Source organism: Globicephala melas, chromosome 2 (genome assembly GCF_963455315.2).
Source record: "Globicephala melas chromosome 2, mGloMel1.2, whole genome shotgun sequence".
NCBI lineage: Eukaryota > Metazoa > Chordata > Mammalia > Artiodactyla > Delphinidae > Globicephala > Globicephala melas.
This window is the reverse complement of record NC_083315.2, coordinates 52,293,945-52,311,359: the sequence shown is the minus strand read 5'-3', so window position 1 is coordinate 52,311,359 and position 17,415 is coordinate 52,293,945. Positions and strand designations below refer to the sequence as shown.

At 40.6% G+C, this 17,415-nt stretch overlaps 1 protein-coding gene across 1 annotated transcript in view; it reads right to left on the bottom strand.

The window, feature by feature from the left end:
* GABRB3 (gamma-aminobutyric acid type A receptor subunit beta3) overlaps positions 1-14,060 on the bottom strand; it is a 234,921-nt gene extending 220,861 nt beyond the window's left edge. Inside the window, exons 1-3 of the mRNA XM_030873089.2 lie at positions 13,861-14,060; positions 13,641-13,732; positions 13,358-13,425 (exon numbers count right to left, since the gene is read on the bottom strand). Of these exons, the coding sequence (XP_030728949.1) occupies positions 13,358-13,425; positions 13,641-13,732; positions 13,861-13,940 (240 nt within the window). The 5' untranslated portion in view covers positions 13,941-14,060. The remainder of the gene's footprint in view (positions 1-13,357; positions 13,426-13,640; positions 13,733-13,860) is intronic.
* Between the last annotated feature and the right edge of the window lie 3,355 nt (positions 14,061-17,415).

Below are 17,415 nucleotides of genomic sequence, written 5' to 3'. Positions count from 1 at the left end.
GGCATATCAGGAAATTGGATGTCAATTAATAGATGCTTGCTTTCCTGTCAGCCTTTGTTTAACAAATTTCATTCCGCTTTCTTCTGAAGTATGTTGGAGAAAAAAAAGAGGCTTTTCCTTAGTGGTTTTAGAAACTGAAAGGTATGATAAAAGGAGAGAAATTACTGAGCCAATTTGATGCTTGGGGTACTGAAATTTTTCATTCAAAATCCCAGAAAGATAAATGGAGAGAAAAACTGGCAGGTAAGACCCCCATTTCTTATCTCATCAAGGGAGATGTCATTCAGATAAGTAGCCAAGAGACTAGGAAGGACATCTACCCCCCTTATTTGACCTTTTCACCTTAATCTCAGTAAACCAGCTGATGCCCAGGACCTGTACCCACACTGGTCCTCAGAGTTGGTGCTACCCAAAGTGCACTAACTCAATTACACTTGGAACAAAGTGTCTCCCCTTTTAATGTCTGAACTTTGCTAGTCCAGACTAGCTGCCATACCCCTCTTGCTCTGGGAGAGAAAGAAAGGAAAAAAAAAAACTTTGAGGAACATCTATGCATGGGGCTACCACTGTAGATAAATTATTTCTAAGTGCTAAGTTAGGAAATCGGTTATTTACTGTCTTTACTGTGCTACAATTTCTCCTAACCAGATACTACAATCCATTATTAGCAGGATTTCACCTACAGTAAATAAATATGAAGTAAACACTTTGAAAATTATTAACATTTTTTTGGTCATTGATTACATCCAAGTTTGAGTCACATCCAAGTTTGAGTCACACTATACATTCTGATCTATATAATTCTAAATAGGTAATTTCCTAGTTATATAATAATTTGCACATCCACATTTTTCCTCTTTCAGAATAAAATTAAACAATTTTACATATCTCATTTTGCAATCTCTAGTTCAGGCAAGCCCAAGTCTTTATCCCTATATCCACACAGGTTTTCTTGCTTGGATTTTATGTATAATAATTTTGCTTTAAATGAGGCAAGGAATCAAGAAAGAGGTAGAACATGGTAAAAACTTTATTTTTTGTAGAGAGGCCACAATATGCAACTACCTTTGAGGTCTAAGCTTACAGTTATCTTCACGAAATGCTAGCTAATCATCCCAAACTGACTGAGGGCAGTACAGGTAACTCTGACTCAGCCCACACCCTCTTCCTTTCCGACTGACTACGAACTCAAGCAATATTAAAATTATGTCACAGAAATACCACAGAAGACTCAAAACTGTTGCATGAATTACATTCATGTAGAATTTTTGAAAAATCTGAATATGGACAATTTGGTACCCAGTAGCATTAACTGACATTTCCAAATTGAGTTATTTTTCTTAGATGATAATGGAAAGATCATGGTTTGGATAAAACAGAAGCATTTTAACAGCCCGCTAGTTTTCACTCATAAATTAGTGACTCTGAATTCAAACCAAAAACTAAACATCACCATGTTTGAAACACAAAAATTAATGACCATGGGTACAGACTGTAAATCCCACTGTTTCTGTATGACATGTCCCAGGCTTGCAGTGCACAGCACAGGTAACTTGGGGAGAATGGGCCATGCTTTGACTATAAGGCTGCAAGCTGCCAGATGACCACCACTAGGATACCCAATTAAACTACACACAGTATCAAATGATAAGAAGCAGCGGTCTGTGCAATGCAAACAGAAGGTCCCTTAGGTTTTTAACTGCTCACAGACTCTAAGAAACCACAGAAATCAGAGCTAGAAGGCAAGTTAAAGAATCAATTTTAATATACTTGTTAAAAAAGAAATGATCAGATCGAGGACCACTGAGTCTGAATGACTTGCCAAAGTTAACACAAACCCTTCTGGAATCTGAGAGTTTGGATGACCAACTCTTTTCCACTGCCAAGGGCAATCTTGAGAGTTAGACCCCCTGTGGTCTCTAAAGGTAAAATAGCCTGGAGTACTGAGGAAATTACCTAGATAATTAAAATTCCAAAGAGCTTGCTCAAGCTTTGAGACTAGCTTTTCAATCATAAACACAAGCTTTGGGGCAATAAAGTGTAATGATAAATAAAGCACGACTTAGGGGGAAAAAAAATCTATAGATATATAATATTTCCAAAACAAGAGCCCTCCTTTTTTAAACCAGCTCCCTATGCTTCTAAATGCCAGAAACAAACAAACAAACAAACAAAACCTATTATCCTTATAATCAATTAGCACTTTTGCATCTCTACATTTCTGGATCTACTTTGGTTTCTTCACCCATTATTACCAGTCAAGCCCAGATCCCCAGTGGGGTCTCCTCAGTGCCGACTGAGCAATACTGTCCTCTTATAATATTCCTGTGGTTCTGGAACAGTCCAGAAGATACATCTGCCCTCTGGGCTATTGTCACTGACTATTCATGAACAGGTATAGACTCTTCATAGAACTATAGAGAATTAGTCATACAGGGAATTTTAGCGATGTCTTACTCCAGGGGATGTTAAAATGTTTATCACCAGAACCTTTCAACCAAAGAGAATCTTATTTTTAAAGAGAATCTTACTTTACATATAAATATGAATAACATAAATTATATAGTATACAGTATACTATATAATTTCATTATATATAATATATATTGTAGATTATAATAAATATCTGTTTATGCAATATGTAGATTATAATAAATATCTATTTATGTAATATATTCAAACATACATGTCAACCCTCCCTAGTGGAATGCAGAATCACAGCACTGCCTGTTCTTCCTGCCCCAAGAAGGAATCTCCAGCCTTCCAAGAAAGCACTGGTCAAGCCCAACAGCCTCAAAGAGACATATTTTGTTCTCAAAATTAACCTACTATTGTTGTCCCAAGAGCCTTTTTTGCATCCTCTCTTGCTCAACACAACTCTCTCTGCTTCTAAATCATTTACTCCTGTAATATTTACAAGAAAACAAGAAGGCTTGAAACACAGATCTACCTTCAATGTGACAGAGAGTATTATTATAGAAGAAAATCTTTGTGTTTTTTATCAATCTAATTATGAAATGCTTAAGCTTCATTTCCAGAAAATATTACCCATTCCCATATGCAATGATACATTTTTTGTCAGAATTGTATCTTCTGTGCTGTTTGGACATGGGCACCAAAAGAGGCTTTGTTAATGCAGTAATTTCCTCAGTTATCATTCCTGGGGACTGGCCATATTAAAGCTCATTCTAATTCAATCGGTTAGACCCACATTTCCTAAACTGTGTTCTACAGAAGACTTCATGAATAAGTGTTAATAAGGTCCACCATCCCCTCACAAAGAAAAAAATCCCCAAACATATATTTTAAATATTGAATTCTTCGCCCCTCTCATTGAAGATTTACAAAAATCATTAGCATATTAAAGGGCTTGACAGTTCCTACAATAAAGAAACCTATTTTACATCTCTCTAACATAATTTCCAATATTATTTGAGCAGAAACACTGATTATGGGGCACACATGTACACTCTATATAACAGCGTTCTCTTAAGCAACCATTATTTTAGCCCATATCACAAGAAATTACATTCTCACAGGGAATTTTGGTGCCCAGGGCCAAAGGAAAAATTCAGAAATGAAAACTCATTCAATGGCACAATCAAATATAGCCTCACACCAATGAATTATCCACAGAATGTTTAACAGCATAAAAAGGAATACAGCACAATCAGTCCTGCTCCTCATACACTCAGTTATTCCCAGCCTCTTTCTAGTATGTACACTGCTTTGGAAAGGCAAAGCACAGACTACACCAATGATGAGAAATTTTGCTTGGAGGGCACTTATCTGTGTCAACCCCTGTAATCAATCTAACACCACAGAGGGCTTCTTGGTCTATACCTTTCGAACCACTAGTCTAGACCATAGGAATGGCACTGTTTTCCATAATTCAGATGTCTTTTCTGTGACAAGTTCACAGGAATCCTTCTGTGTAAAGCTACGGCTAATTTTATGTGCTTGACAAACATACAAATAAGGGAATCTCTCCGATAAAACAAACACAACATACAGCTTTACCACAAGGGTCGTGTGCTACACAAATGCATTTAACAAGTATTTACCAAGCATATTCTACACGACAGGCACTGCGCTTGGTGACCAGTTTAGTCTTTCAACCTGATATATGGATGTATCTCTCAGATGGATTTTTAGAGTCACCAGGATTGGAAAAAAATCAATGATATTACAATGAATTACTCAAATTGTTGTTTCTTTTTAAAATAATTTTTGGTTTGCATGGACTCATAGATTCACACACACAAACAACTTGTAATGATGGGTGACCCAGAAAAGTTGTTCCCTCTACTGATTAAAGTTATCAATTGTAAAATCTAATTCAAAAAATTAAATTTTAAAAGAAGAGTGATGTGATGTTGAATTAAGTAACAAACATTTTATACATATGTATCAAACAGAGTTATATAGCTTTAAACCAGTAAATTTTGTTATCCTTTTAAGTCAATTCAAAATAAAACAAATGTATTTCATGTCATGAATGATAGCATGAGGATTTAGCAAATATTTTACATAAAAGGAATTCTTTCATTGTAGAACTGAGGTAAAATATGATGATGTTGTAATCATTAGAATCCATATCCTCTCTTAGATTGAATGGACAAGCACAAATTAGAGTTTTTAAAGAACTATGACATTCTCATATCTTAATCTTATTCCTATTCATCTGAAACATTAGTTCCATGCATGCTAAGGTTTTTGTTAATTATATTAACGCTTCTGTGTGATACTTAAGTTCAATGGAAAAATGTAAAAAGGGATACATGCATTAATGCTTACAAATGGCTTCTATTTCTTAATGCAGTCTCTGGGTAACCAAGGGAATAAGAGAATTCTATCAATACATCCCCCACCACAGAGATCGGAGGCTAGCTCTCCGTCTTGAATTGACAGGACTGAGCAAAATGCCAAGAGATGAAACCTATTTTAGTCCTAGTCTTCCCAATTTTGCAGTTAGAGAATCTTCTTAATGGCTGGCATAAATGGCCCAGAAGTAAACTGTGCTGGAAAGCTAGCAAACGAATGAAAACCAATGCAGTTCCACTGCACTGCTGAGCGGCCATCAGAAAGTGAATGCAGAGCCCAATGAATCCCAATATAAGAACCACCAAAACTTCCCTATCATATAGAAAAGCTCGAACCACATATATTTCCAATTAGACACAAAACTTTGAGTGTACAAAGGCACTAGTGACTGGTGTTTGAAATATACACACTAACCCTTACACAGGCTGTATATCACAGAACCACCGCAATACTTCCCTCTTTTCTGCTTTGAAATCAGTGTAAAACCTCTCCAGTGAAGGGGGTGACCGCTATAGAACATTTGACAGCTTGACAAGCTGTCACTTGACAGCACTTGACACTTGACAGTATTATACTGTGTACAATTATACAAATTCTGATCAAATTAAGTCCCCTAAAGTAAAAACTATATACATCACATTTAGCCTATAAAAGGTTCTTCTTGGTCATTAGCCCAAATTCTAGGTTATAAAAATATTTCATTGGAAAGCTACCTGCCTATTTATTCATGCACTTACATATTTATTCATTCATTCATTCTTCATTCATATATTTTCTTTCAACCAAAATCTAATAATGCTATATATATATATATAGACACTAGTGTATATTAGATTTTGGTTGAAAGAAAATATATGAATGAAGAATGATACCTATCATGTGTCAGGCACTATGCAAGGGCTGTTCTTAGACACAGATCTGCCTGATGGAGCTTACAGTCTTAAGGGGGAGAAAAATGCAGAAGAAAGCCTCTAAGCAAACAAGCACAACAGAATCATATTTAACACTCTGATAGTGTTACAAGGAAAGACTAAGAGTTCATGGAAAAGTTAATTGGAAGATCCACTTTAGATGGCAATGAAGGTCATGGAAAAAGGTAAAATCTCATGAGGGCCTAACAGAGCATTTTTTTTATTGCTCTGTAGCATAATGAGGTAGAAAGAACAAAGAAATAGGACCAAGTCCCAGCTTTGCCTTTGTAGTAAGTCAGTGCTATTCCTGAGGCTATTTTCTCACCTGAACAATGGAGATGAGATTAACACCTACCTATAAGATACACTTCACTAAGCTGATCATGTTTGATGATCAAATACGACAAAATACCTGAAGTATTTCATCAACTGCATAATGACATAAAACTATTGTTAGCTGTCATCTCCCTAAGTTACACCTCAACATGTATTATAAGAAAATTTTAAAGGTTCCAAATGGTCAATAGGCTTCATTTATTTAAAACAAACGTTCAGTAGGCTTCAAAGCACAATGACAGTATATATGATATGATTCAGAACCCGTAGGAGAAAGAAGGGTTCTGCTACCAATGGAAGAAAAGGAGAGCTATTACAGATAACAGATTGTACAAAGTCAAATGTTGAATTCATACTGCTTTACTGGTAAGAACATAAAGTTTTTAATATGTAAATAAGCAGATTTACGCCATTAATTCAAACGAAATACTTACTTCTATGTGCAGTACAACATAGGATCCCTCAGCCTGGCACAGGCTCTAGGAAGAGGTTGCTCACAACAAGGAAATGTGTGTAAGATCCATCTTTTAAGAGATGCAGCAATGTAAGCTTTACAACTTCCCTGAGGGGAAAGACAAGAAGCATTCTCTTTGCTCCCCATACCATTCCTTCTAATATTAAACACAAACCTCCCTTCATAAAGAGTGTATTATGTAAGGGTTATTCTCATCCACCACTGAAGTTCATTATATGCTTTCTTATCAGTGCCCCAGCATTGATGTTTGATCGTAACTTAGGCACAAACACACTTCCAGGGAAAAGTAATGTCCTCAATAAATAATCTTACCTCCTAAATGCAGCAACCTGTAACCAAATGCCAACATGCTCATTGTACCTTACCCATGGAGTGCCTTTCATGTAAGCAGTTTTCCAAACCCAACTGGGTCAGAGAAACACTTTTTCCTTTCTGCTGAGTCATCCCCCAGCTTACTTGGTAATAAGAGCATTAGCACATTTCCAACCTTGAAAATGCTAGTAAGAGGGACTTCCCTGGTGGTCCAGTGGCTAAGACTCCGTGCTCCCAAGGAGGGGGCCTAGGTTCAGTCCCTGGTCAGGGAACTAGGTCCCATGTGCTGCAACTAACAGTGCAACTAAGACCCGACGCAACCATATAAGTAAATAAATATTTTTTTTAAAAATGCTAGTAACAATTCATATGCAAACTCTGAATGCAGCCAGAGCCTCTCTAGAGAAATCAGTGAAGGACAGTTCTCTAACGTGTTTGTTTGGCTGTGATCTTGTGGATGTCTTTACCTCAATTTTCTGTGTAGAGTTAAGCCCTTTGTGCTATTACTTTGGCAATTTTGTGGGGATGCCATGGGCATCTGGGAAGCCTGAGACTGAATTACTGAGTGTTAAATGACTTGCCTAAGGCTAGATGTTCCCATAAACCTGGAAACAGGACCGGAAACTCCCAATCCCATTAGGCTCTTTTCAGCACACAGCTGGACTCCTGGGATTCAGCTCCTCTGCCTGAGGACCTGGCCAGGTACTGGGCACTGGGTACCCCTTCAGCATTCACTAGGGGCAGAGCAACCCTAGATTCTGCAGCACGAGGAGGGGAGTTGATTAACATAAGTTTGATCGAAAATGCCTAAAGCTGAATTCTCCAGGTGATCCCAGCTCACTCTATCCAAGGAAACCCTCTCCTCTTTCCCACTCCTCTGAAAAGGGGAAAGACAAAATGAGTGCAAATGTTTACGTGTTGTGTTCATGAGTAAGACTGCACCCATTTTACAGTGATGCAGTGCCAAAGCTGCTTGCTGAGATGTGCTAAAACCATATTCTTATGTACCATACTTATTTTACACTGAGACATTAGAAAACAAGTGGATTTTCTAAGAGGAAAATACAACAAATGACAAAGGAATACAATACAACAAGCATAAGGGACAAATCTACTTCTCATAATAACTAAAGACACATTTATATGTCACCTAAAAGGAGCTCACAACTAAAAAAAAAAAGAGACAATAATTTATGATTTATATGCATTAAATCAGAAAAAATAATCCTGTAGTTACATTTTCATTGGGATGAGCTTTTTTTTTTTTTTTGGCTGCATTGGGTCTTCGTTGCTGCACGTGGGCTTTTCTCTAGTTGCGGTGAATGGGGCTACTCTTTGTTGCAGTGCACGGGCTTCTCATTGCAGTGACTTCTCTTGTTGCGGACCACGGGCTCTAGGCACACGGGCTTCAGTAGTTGTGGCACACGGGCTCAGGAGTTGTGGCTCACAGGCTCTAGAGTGCAGGCTCAGTAGTTGTGGCGCATGGGCTTAGTTGCTCCACAGCATGTGGGATCTTCCCGGACAAGGGCTCAAACCCATGTCCCCTGCATTGGCAGGCGGATTCTTAACCACTGCACCACCAGGGAAGTCCCAGGATGAGCTAATTTTAATAGACGAATTAAGTACAGAATAATAACAAAATACAAGTTAAATCATAGAAAATTAGTATTTATATTACTAGAGTTTGAGTCTAGCTTTATATTCTCAGTACTTTACAGTTAATTAAGTAGAAATCAAGTATGTGTAGTTTCTTTCTGAATTAACAAATCAAACAGTGGCTTCTTCTAATTATTCAAATTAAAAAAGAACTCATATGACTTACTTTAAAATACTGTTTTTATTTTTTAACTAATTGATTTTTTAAAGAGTTCTAGACCTGCTTCACTCTCTCAGTAAAAAGTACTATTTTTAAATTAAAATTTCCTAGTTGTTTTATATTTTTAGTATTTCCTTATATTTCCTATATTTTCAATAATTTTTGTCCACTTATTCATCCCTCCATCTATCTATTCAACACACACTTGGACCAGTGCTAAGCACCAGAATTATAACACATGCATATAAAAGTTTTCAGTAGACAGTGTTCTTCCATAAGTACAATCTCTCTTAATCCGCCTGCCAGTGCAGGGGAAACAGGTTTGAGCCTCCTCCGGGAGGATCCCACATGCCGCTGAGCAACTCAACCCGTGCACCACAACTACTGAGCCTGTGCTCTAGAGCCCACAAGCCACAACTACTGAGCCCGTGCACCACAACTACTGAAGCCCTCATGCCTAGAGCCTGTGCTCCGCAACAAGAGAAGCCACTGCAGTGAGAAGCCTACACACCGCAACAAAGAGTAGCTCCCACTTGCCACAACTAGAGAAAGCCTGCACACAGCAACGAAAACCCAAAAATAAATAAATAAATAATAAATAAACTTAAAAGAAAAGAAAGTAATATGTAAACTAAATCCCAATAATTACTTAACCATGTATAGTTTTAAAAGATTGTCTGAAATTTTAAAACAAGAGCTAGAGAACAAGGGAAGTTATGTAAAAGAAAATGGTTTTTTGTTTGACTTCTGTCAAGTCAGCTAACTAAAAAGTAAGAAGTGGCAAATTAGGAGTTTGGGATTATCATATACACGTTACTATATATAAAATAGATAAATAACAAGGACCTACTGTATAGCACAGGGAACTATACTCAATATCTTGTAATAACCTATAATGGAAAAGAATCTGAAAAAGAATATATATATGTATGTATGTATATACATGTATACATATACATGTATAACTGAGTCACTTTGCTGTACACTAGAAACTAACACAACATTGTAAATTAACTATATCAATTTTAAAAAAGTACGTGAAAAGAAAAATTAGAAGATTAGGAACAATGGAAATGTAGACTATCTCCTTTATCAGTGAAACATGTTATGGTAAAATAATGTTAAGTATTAAAATATTAAAATCCATTTTTAGATTGTTAATACAAAACACCAAAATGCACAATGACATATACATGTATATGCATAATGTATCTAATTATTTAATTCTTTGAGGTCAGAGGCATTATTTGGAGGCATTATCTATATGCACCATCAACAGATAAAGACTGTGCTTTATAATAGTTTAAAGAGAAAAGTAACAATATTCTTTATATTCACCCCCAACATGCTCACTGACAAGCACATATCTGTCCCATCTTGAGATATACATGTTTTGCATATCTTTATTTCAGATATTAATGAATCTTTATTTCACTAAATATATGTTTTCAAAAGCATATCTATGAAATTTTGAGAAGAAAATTTCAAAGAACAACTTTCCATGATCATTTACCCTGAATTTTCTAGTGAACTTTGCTCTTCTAACTCGTCATTCTCACTCCTCTATCTAAATTAACATTTTGGCCAAAATATTCATTCTAAACCACATCTTAAATCATGTCAATCACCTGCTTAAAAACATTTACAGGCTCCTTAATTTTTGAAAATTAACATCTGAAACCCTTGGCAAGGCAGAGAAGGGCCTAGGTGAACAGGGGTTTGTCCTACTTTTCCAATTTCATCTTTTGAGTCTCCTTCACAATCTCCTATCCTGCAGATCTATCCATCAGTAGTTTTGCCAATTTCTTCCCTAACCCAGAACATCCTCTTCTATCTATGCCAGTCACAATTCTATTCCCCACTATTCACCCACCCAATTTAGATATCATTTCTTAAGTTCTTTCATTAGGCTTTCCATGTCAGAAGTAATCTCAGTATATCTCTCTCTCCCCCTCCCTCTTTCTGCCTCCTTCCCTCCCTTCTTCCTTCCCTCTCTCTCTTAGGCCATACCCCTTTCTTTTGTTCCTCTAAATGGGACTCACCTACTTTTGTTACAACTATTTGACATATCTCCTCTACTAGCTGTACCATCCTTAAAGCAAGACCATTTCTTATTTAGTTTCATAAGCTAACAACACTTAGTTTTGTGAAACTAGTAAGGTGATTAAGGAAGCTCATAAATATAATTCATTGTTTTTAAGCAACATGATTGAGTGATGGGTTTAATCTTATGCTCACATACTCTCTGTTCTTTCCCTATAAAATGTTACCTCCAAAATGATACTTAATCATTGCTATATTTGAAGTTCCTTCAATTAAAAAAAATCAAATATCATAGCTATGATCATGAGCTATGATCCTGATCACGAGTTAAGGGAAATCAGATTTTTCTAGCGAATGGTTTTACCAATCCACTTGTGGAAGATATTTCAGATGCCAGTCAGTACATCTGTCCAATGGCCTTCAATCTCCCATCCCATCAATCCCCAGTTTTTCTTTATAATAAACTTAGTGTAGAGAACCACAAAAATTTCCATCATGAGAATGCAAAAAAAAAAGCATACAAGTATACTATGGCTACATTATGCATAATTACTGGCTTTGGGATATGCACTTAAAGATTATCCAATATAATGGTTTGTATCCTCGATTTGTCTTTCTATTATTGGTTCCAGAGAAAATTGGGACACCTCAATTCATAGTGCATGAATTAGGCAATTACTTATGAAGTTTTTAAGATACTAAGTATCAGCATGATGTCTAAACTAGTGGATAATTAAGTTTAAAAATTAATTTAAAGAAAATTTGCAATGATCTACAACAAGACATTCTCCCCATTCCCCTGGTTGTTTTAGTAATATACAGAGTTCTTAAAGCGCCACATCAGTATATTCTCTCCATCATTTGACATCCAATATAATTTTTGACATAAAAATCCACTAAATAACTCGATTAACTTCTGTACAAAACTGTCTTCGCTATAGAATGTGCAGTTGCCAATAAAGGAAATCACAGACTACAGAGTAAATCTTGAATATATTAACTTGTTTCCTTAAGGTCATAAAACAAAACATATTTTGACAGAATTATTTTTACAAAAAGTAAAATATATGTGATGTTTTTAGTGTAATGTATGTAAAGTCTGTTTCTTGCTAACGCTTTTATTATTAACACTTTATTTATTTATTTATTTATTTACTATTAACACTTGTATATAAATGTCCTTAGTGATATACATTGAAAGAAAGGTACTTTTTTTTAAAATCACACATTATAATTTTAAAATCTTTAGGTTAAGAGTGAAAAATTGATAAAAAATATAGTTTCGTGTAGTCAGATTTCTTTCTACAAAATCCATACTAGGATATATTTTTAAATATATCTTGTTAAACAGTCTATTTAAAAATCATGGTTTTAGTTTATTTGTAAACAACCACATTTCTATGTTATTGCAATGTTTCTCAAAATATTGTTCACAAAACACCTGCTTAAAAAAAATCTGGAGCACTAGTTTTAAATGCAGAGACCCCCAGATTCCACTCCACACCACTGGATCAGAATCAGAGCCTGGGAGTATGCATTTAAAACAAGTTTGCCCATGTGGCTCTGATGTCCACCAGACTGGAGAAATCTATCGAGTCTATCTCATGCCTCATTATATTCTCGGTGTTATATTTTAGAAAAAAAGTTGCCAAACGATTTCTTCAAAAAAATATATTTTTTCCAAATTCTCATTCTTATAATTTCTAAAGTGTCACTCAACAGAAACTTAAACCCGTTTCCAAATCCCCTGGTATTTCAGCTCAATTAACAAATGAAAGGGGTCATTTTTCTCCTTATTACCTGTTGTCTTAAAGGATCCTGAGCAAAAGCCCGTGACACCCACTTCGCACCTCGGGACACGGACCTCCACTTTCCACAGGTCAGAATACTGAATTCCGTCACCGTTAACACCGTTAACATAGCCCTAAGGGACACTTGGTTCCCTCGCCTTCGACTCTCCGGGCAGAGAAAGCCCGTAAGCTGCCCAGGTCCTCCAGTTCTCAGAGCCGCCCGGGCCGTCAGCACCTCTGACAGAGCCTGGTGGATGGGGACCGGGTTTCACTGTCACGAGCCTGCCCTCGGAAAAGCCACTGACACCAAGGAAACTGACCCGAGACAGCCAGGAACACACAGACCCACCGCCCACCGCGCTTTCCGGCGGCCAGTACCTCTTTCCAAAAGACAACAAAGGAACCCTTAAGCAGCTCTTACCTAGTATACGAGCCACCCCCACAACTCTCCTCTCCTCCCCCGCTCCCCGGCGCCTGTTGCTAAGGAGGCGAGAAGGCACTGGGGCAGCCTCAGGACCAGGGGACCGACGGCGGGAGGAGCTGGCAGTACCAGGGCGGCGGTGAAAGCCCAGCCTCGGGTGAGCCCAGGACCCCTTCCTATGGCGGGAAGGGTGCGCCCTCCGCGCGGCTCTGACGCCAACGACTACCCCCGCGCACTCAGGCGGGCGGAGGGAGCCTCGAGAACAGGAGACCTGCGCCCGGGAGCGCCGCTCCCTCTGCGGGCCCGGGAAGCTCGGCCCGGGAAGCTCAGCCCGGCAGAGGAGGCCTCTGGCCCGGTACTGTGGACGCCTGTGGGCCCAGACAGCGGGGCAGGGGCTCGGGGACAGCCCTGGGGAGGGCAGGCACTCACCATGTTGACTTCGGAAACCATGTCTATGCTGGCGATGTCGATGTTCATCCCCACGCAGACCGGGGGACCTGCGGGAAGCGCACGACACGGTGATCAGCCTGGCTCGGGCACCGGCTGCAGCTGCTCTGAGGATGGGGGGCTATCCGAGGAGGGGGCGCAGGCGAAGTGCCCCCCTCCCCACCCCGCCGCAGCTCGGCGGAAGCGGCCCCCGCCTCCCTCCTCCACCCAGGCCGCCAGCGCGGTGGGTCGCGCTGCCCGCAGCGGCCGCGCACACCCTACTTACCCCCGAAGTCGGGTCTTAGGCGAATGTCATAGCCTTTCAACAGCTTGTCCACCGTCTCCTTCACAAAGGACATGTTCCCAGGATCGTTCACGCTGCGGGAGGGACGGGGGCCAGAGAGAGCGGGGTCAGGCGGCGGCTCACCCGCCAGCGCCCAGCGCGCACACCCGCGCGCCCTGCCCGGCGCCCGGCCCGCTTCCCGTCAACCCACCCGCGACCCTACCTCTGGGCGCAGCACACCACCGCCACCAGCACTGGGGCCGAGAAGATGCCGAAAAGCCTTCCTCCCGCAAAGCCCCACATCCCTCCGCCGCGCCCCGGCACGGGGGAGGGGGCGCCCCGCCGCCGTCGCGACCCGCAGCCGGGGCTGCTCCTGCTGCTGCCGCCGCCGCCGAGCTGGCCCGGAGCGGAGGAGGGCGCAGGGGGAGGGGGAGGGGAGGAGGAGGAGGAGCGGGCGCGGGGAGAGGAGGAGCAGCGGGCGCGGGAGCTAGGGGAGGGGGGAGGAGAGAGAGCGAGCCGGAGGCCGAGCGCTGCCTCCTGCCTCGGCGGCTGCGGAGCGAGACCCGAAGCCCGGCCGGGGACAGCAAGCCGGAGCCGCGGCTGCGCGGCGCAGGGCAGGGCTGGCGCTGCCAGCTCCTCTGGGCTCCGTGAGACCCAGGAAGGAGAGGATCATCGGCGACGGCGACGTGGGCAGAGACCGCGAAGGAAACGCTCTCCGCTTCCCCCCGCCCCCTCCCCGGCCCGACCCCTACGCTACGACCCCCGCCCAGCTGCGGCTCAGGCCGAGCCCACGAGTGCAGCGGAGCGCCTCTGCCCGCGGGACTGCGAGCTACGGAGCAGAGAGGGAGGCTGTGTGGCCCGGGGGAAGCCCCTACCTCACCTGCGGGGCTCTGAGCCTCGCGTCCCCAGGGTCCAGGAGAGCCAGATGGGCAGCAGGAGAGCCGGGAGCCCGGAGCACATGGCGCTGCTCCTCTGACCTAACCTGGGTGGGATCCGCTCTCCCCCACAGTCACCGAGCATTCTAACAGCGATGCGGGGATCCCCGCCCCTGCCCCCACCCACGGGCTTTCCCGCCTGACCCGTCATCCAGCCCCTTGCATGGCGGCCCGATTAATTATTTATGCAATATAAAACCATTTTTTAAATTGGTTCTTTAAACTATTATTCTCACCCCCTGAACATTTCATGTGAGCCCTGTGCCCTCCCTACTTAACATAAATACATTTATAATGAGTGTTAAAGAGAGGCCTGGATATGCACGTTTGCTTTATTAACAGGAAGCTGGAGTCCGAATCAGACGTGGAGACCCTGGACTATCATCCCAGGAATGGGAAAATAATGTGCCTTTTCTGGAGCAGCCTGGAGCTGTCCGTGGTTCTTAGTATAAGGCAAGGAACCTCGTTTTCGCTATGACTGGCCCCCATCCTTTGGTTCTCATCTTAGAAGAGAACCTCCTGCGCCTTGGCCAAGAAACAGACCGATGTGCACCACGGTCCACCCTGCCCTGTATATCACCACTGTGTACCTGAGGAATGTCTGCTCACCCAGAGTCATAGGTCATATATTTTTCTTTACTGAATGGTCCTCTGTGCTTCACACTTGTAATACTGAAGAAGATGATTACACATTCCTACTTGTGATCAACCAAAAACACTTACAAATCAAGTCCATTTTCTGCTTGATAGGCTACCTTGGGCCATTCCAGGACCTAATGAATGGTTAATTATACGTAACTGCTTCTCTGTATTAATTACTTTTTCTACAAAGCTTAAGGTTTTCTTTTCTATTGTCAAGACTTTATATGGGTAAATATCTAAATCTAGGCCCTGGTTCTCAAGTTGGCATGTCTCTGACATTAATTTTAAATATCATTGCCTTTTTTAAAAAAATCAAAAATTTTATTTTTGTAACAGAAAATGTAACCACAGAAGTTGAATGGTTGGTATTAAGATAAGGTTAAGAGATAAATTTAGCTCCCTAATTATTTTCTGGAAAAGTCTATTTACAACTACTTGTATTCTGTGTCCTGTTCATGTGCAATGGAATTATCAGGAAACTTAGATTTGCATTATCATACCTTCCCCTCCACATTCATGTTTCAGTCTCTTTCTCCTGTTTGCATGTACCTCTTTTAGAGAAATGCCCTGTTGGGGATCATGGCTATAGAAAACAAACAGTGAGAATAAGGTGCTTGAGAAAAACCAACAACATAGCAAGAATGATCCCCCTTTCTACTATTTTATATGTTCTAAAACTTGAAAACAACATTACAAATGTTATTGTCATCCAACCATGTAACACCTCAGATCTTGGCTTCAACAAGTCTCTGAGTATCTTGGCCTTATTTTTCATTCCAGTTCCTGCTTCACCATGCAGTTCTACAAGAGCTCTGATCAGCTTTACATGGGAACAAATCCACAACCCTCACCACCTGTCCACATTGCTTGTCTCTCACCTCCCACCTTCAGGCTTCTCAGTTAGCAATGAGGTCCAAATGCAACAGGACCTACTCAGTACTCACAAATGTGCAATCTGAAATTACTGTAGCATTTGCCATCCATGGGGTGGACCTTAGATAAACAGAAGATGGGAGCCAGGGGGTAAATGATTCTCCATTTCTCCCTATGAAATGTCCTGAGATGCCATAGTAACTCCTTTCTTTTCCCTTTCCTTCCATGCCTGGATCCCCTTTTCCTTCACTCCTGTTTTCATCAGTATTACACACCCTAGAAAAGCAATAGCACTTCAATTTTGCCTCAGGATATGTTTTCTGGTGAACACAGGCTAAGTCATAAACCCATTGGCAAATCACTAAAAGTGTCACCTAAAATGCAGTCTTTGTTAAAACGAAGGCAAAATCTAAGAGAAACATTGCAGTAAGTGTACACTGGTATAATCAAGATACACTGGTCCATGAAGCTCATCACAGTTGCTGGCCAACTTACACCTACATGAGCAACAAAGTTTGGGCATGCAACCCTTGGTTGCCCTCCTGTCTCAGCTCCTCCCACAGCCTTCTTGGAGGATTGGATGTGCCCTGAACCCCAGGTAACCCCATCCTTCCACTCTCTTGCCAGGATTCCTGAAACCAAGAGTATTTTCATATCTTTACTAGATGGTGCTAACATATTAGCCAAATCAGCTGGAAATAACTGATGCAGTTCTTTATTTTCTACAGAAAGAGAAAAAGGCTTTAAGGGTCTTACAAAGGATAAATTTTCATGTCAGAAGAAAAAGGAGATGAATGCAATTTTGTTCATAGTAAAGTGGTTTTAAACAGGCTAGAATAACATTTCGGGGTCCTTAAGGTAGGAAGCAGGAAAGGGGGAAAATAGATGAAGAGCATCACATGATCACTTTACCTAGTCCATGTTTGTGCATTTGGGCTTACCAAAAGGCCTTCACCAAACTGTGTTTTGCCCCTTACATATAGAATGTCAAGTTGTCTTTTTAAACAGTATCAAAGTTTCTGATAATATATTTTAAAGCTCTTTAAAATAACTCAATCAATTTGAAGTATGACATGTGAAATTAAAAGTTAAATATATAATTAGATGATTTTTGAAAAATGTGTAGACCAGTGTACATTTCTATCATCCCCAAAATTCCAGCTCAACCCTTTAGCATACATGCCATTCCGGATCCAGATAAGCACTGACCTAACTTCTGTCATTATAGATTTTTTTTTTTTTTTTTTTGCCTGTTCCAGCATGCCATATAAGTGGCATTACACAGTATATGTTATTTTATGGCTGGCTTCTTTCTTTCAGTATAATGT